The following is a 2,854-nucleotide window of genomic DNA, read 5'->3' on the forward strand; positions in this document are numbered from 1 at the left end:
TCTTCGGACTAATTCCACCATCATTAAGTAGAGATTAATTACCATTCAGTCTTTTTATCACCGTGATATTATTAAGATTCTCACATCTCAATTGCTCATTATATATAGAGTAGGTCTCTTGTGAGACCGTCTCACGAATCTTTATTTGTGAGACTGGTCAACCTTATCGATATTCACAAAAAAAAGTAATACTCTTAACATAAAAAGTAATACTGTTTCATGGATGACTCAAATAAGAGATACTCTAAGCATAAAAAGTAATAATTTTTTATGGATAACCCAAATAAGAGATATGTCTCACAAAATATGACTCGTAAGACCGTCTCATACAAGTTTTTGCCTTATATATATATTATGGTATTAAATTTGAGACTTTACGAGAATTAAATGCTATTTTATATTTTTAGTAACAATCGAGAAGGTCCTCATCAATCCTCGTTAAACTTTTAAATGTTTCAACTGAAAGAGAAAGACATATATATACGTTACGTAAAAGAATGGAAATTCGAAAATTTTGTGTGATTCTAATAAGAATAATTATGAGTAAAATAGGTATCTTGTGAGACGGTCTCACGAATATTTATTTGTGAGACGGGTCAACCCTACCGATATTCACATTAAAAAGTAATACTCTTAACATAAAAAGTAATATTTTCTTATGGATGACCCAAATAAAATATCCTTCTCACAAAATACGACCCGTAAGACCGTCTCACACAAGTTTTTGCCTTATGAGTAACTCAATATATGATATCTATTTGAGATACATTTTAATCATCTCGTAACCGAAAGAAATGACTCGTAGGCCAAAAATATCTTTTCACGATTGGAAAAAAAACGGAAATTCATAATTTTGGTCGTCAAATTTTAGTTTAAATAGGTTATTTTTAGATTTTTTTCGGTTTTAATATTTTTTTATTGAGAGTGACTGATACGGTACTGTATTTGTCAGTGTCATGTGGCGCCACATCACCGTCGCATGGGAAAAAGTAATGAATTCAGAACAAAAAAACTGATATAACGGACTAAGAACGAAATTTGATAACATAAATTATCAAAAGTTCTAATAAATAAATATACTTGACCAAAACTAAAATTTTCCTTGAAAAATATTAGCCACGATCAATACTTTTACGTAGATAGATGTAGTTGAAACGAATGAAGAGTTCTACGAAGATTAAAGAATTTCCATCTCGAAAGCATAAATTAATTTTTTTTTAAATTCATGATAACAAAATAATTTTTCAATCCACAATGAAATTCCAAATTATAAACAAATGGGATCAAACGTTTCTAAAGAAAAGGGTTAATTCGAAGCTATAAAGTAAAAATATATATATAAATAAATCACGATCAAAATAAGCATTAAAAAACTGAAGAAAAGTCGCTGAAAATAACCTTATTCTCCAATGGAGTCAAGTTCAAATCAACCAACAAAATTCTCCTACCATTATTTGTATTCGGTGACGACAAAGGAGTAGGCAAAGGCTGTATGATTTGTTCATCATTATTGGCTACTCTGTGTCTCCTCATATGCCCTCCAAGTGCTTGCCCTATCGCGAATTCGACACCGCATATGGAGCATTCATGTGTTCTTGGCTTCTCGGGATGGTCTCCAGTAGCTGCTAGTCTCGGCTTCTTGTGGCTGGCACGGTGGCCGCCTAACGCTTGGAACGACGTGAATCGCCGGCTACACGTCTTGCACTCGAACACGCGCTTTAATGTCGCTCCTCCACCACCGGTATAACCAGATAATAATAGAAGGCAATCAGCCATGCTTTTTGTATGATCATCATCCATCAAAATTTGTTGTGATCTGCTGCTCCTCTTCATTAATTATGTTGCTGAGTTTTTGTTTTTCAACTTGTAATTGTTAGGTTTTCATGACATGTGACTATTTATAATAGATGAATGCCAACTATATTTAACATTGTATGATGAATATGCTTGATAAAATATATAAATGAAAACATTAATAATTAATAATATAATATCTAAATATTGTACTTCGCATTCATATATAAATAAAACTTTGAACAAATACAATAATGAAATATATATAGAACTTGATTATTATTTTTTTTGCAAGGATTAATTAATTTTAATTACTACAATATTAAATATAGCACATGATCTACAAGGGCATTGGTTTGGGCAGCTAGACAGTTTGACTTGATATAATTTTGGGAATTAATGAAATCAAATAAATTTGCCTATCTCTAATACTGCTAATCACCACTTTTTTTAAGCACACTATATATAAAATGTTTGTTATTCTTTAATTTATATTATTATAACAATAAAATTGTTATAATAATATGATTAGCTAGTATTTCATTTAAAATATTGGTTTAGAAAATGGAAATGTCAAAATTAAATTATATATCTTGACTAAATAAATCTAGAAGTTGTTTCAGAATAATATTAATAATATTATATGAGTCAAGGGTGGCGAGCTTACGGGGATCGGAGTGTGGATTAATGTATGATGTTCTAGAATTTTAATGAGAGAATTCATTTATTATTGAGTATGAACATACAAAGTTTACTAACTCGATCGGCAGTCTAAATAAATTACAATAAAAAGAAGATTTAATGAAACAACGTAAGCGATGAAGTCAGATCTCTTGGTTCACAAGCAACTGACTCATTGAGCTCAAAATACATACACACATACATACATACACATAAGGAAGAATACTTTTTTGTTCACACACCAAACTAGCTAGAGGAATTATTATTATTAAAAGTTAATTGTGAAGTAGAAAATCGATTATCTCGTCATTCTATACACACACACACACACACACACACACACACACACACACACACACACACACACACACACACACAC

At 30.8% G+C, this 2,854-nt stretch overlaps 1 protein-coding gene across 1 annotated transcript; it reads right to left on the minus strand.

Annotated features, from left to right (window-relative positions):
* Positions 1–1,365: 1,365 nt before the first annotated feature.
* Positions 1,366–1,776, minus strand: LOC140982883 (zinc finger protein ZAT11-like). Its single transcript, XM_073449658.1, has one exon. The coding sequence runs from the start codon at positions 1,774–1,776 to the stop codon at positions 1,366–1,368; it is 411 nt and encodes a 136-aa protein (XP_073305759.1).
* Between the last annotated feature and the right edge of the window lie 1,078 nt (positions 1,777–2,854).

This window comes from Primulina huaijiensis, chromosome 8 (genome assembly GCF_012295235.1).
Source record: "Primulina huaijiensis isolate GDHJ02 chromosome 8, ASM1229523v2, whole genome shotgun sequence".
Lineage (NCBI taxonomy): Eukaryota > Viridiplantae > Streptophyta > Magnoliopsida > Lamiales > Gesneriaceae > Primulina > Primulina huaijiensis.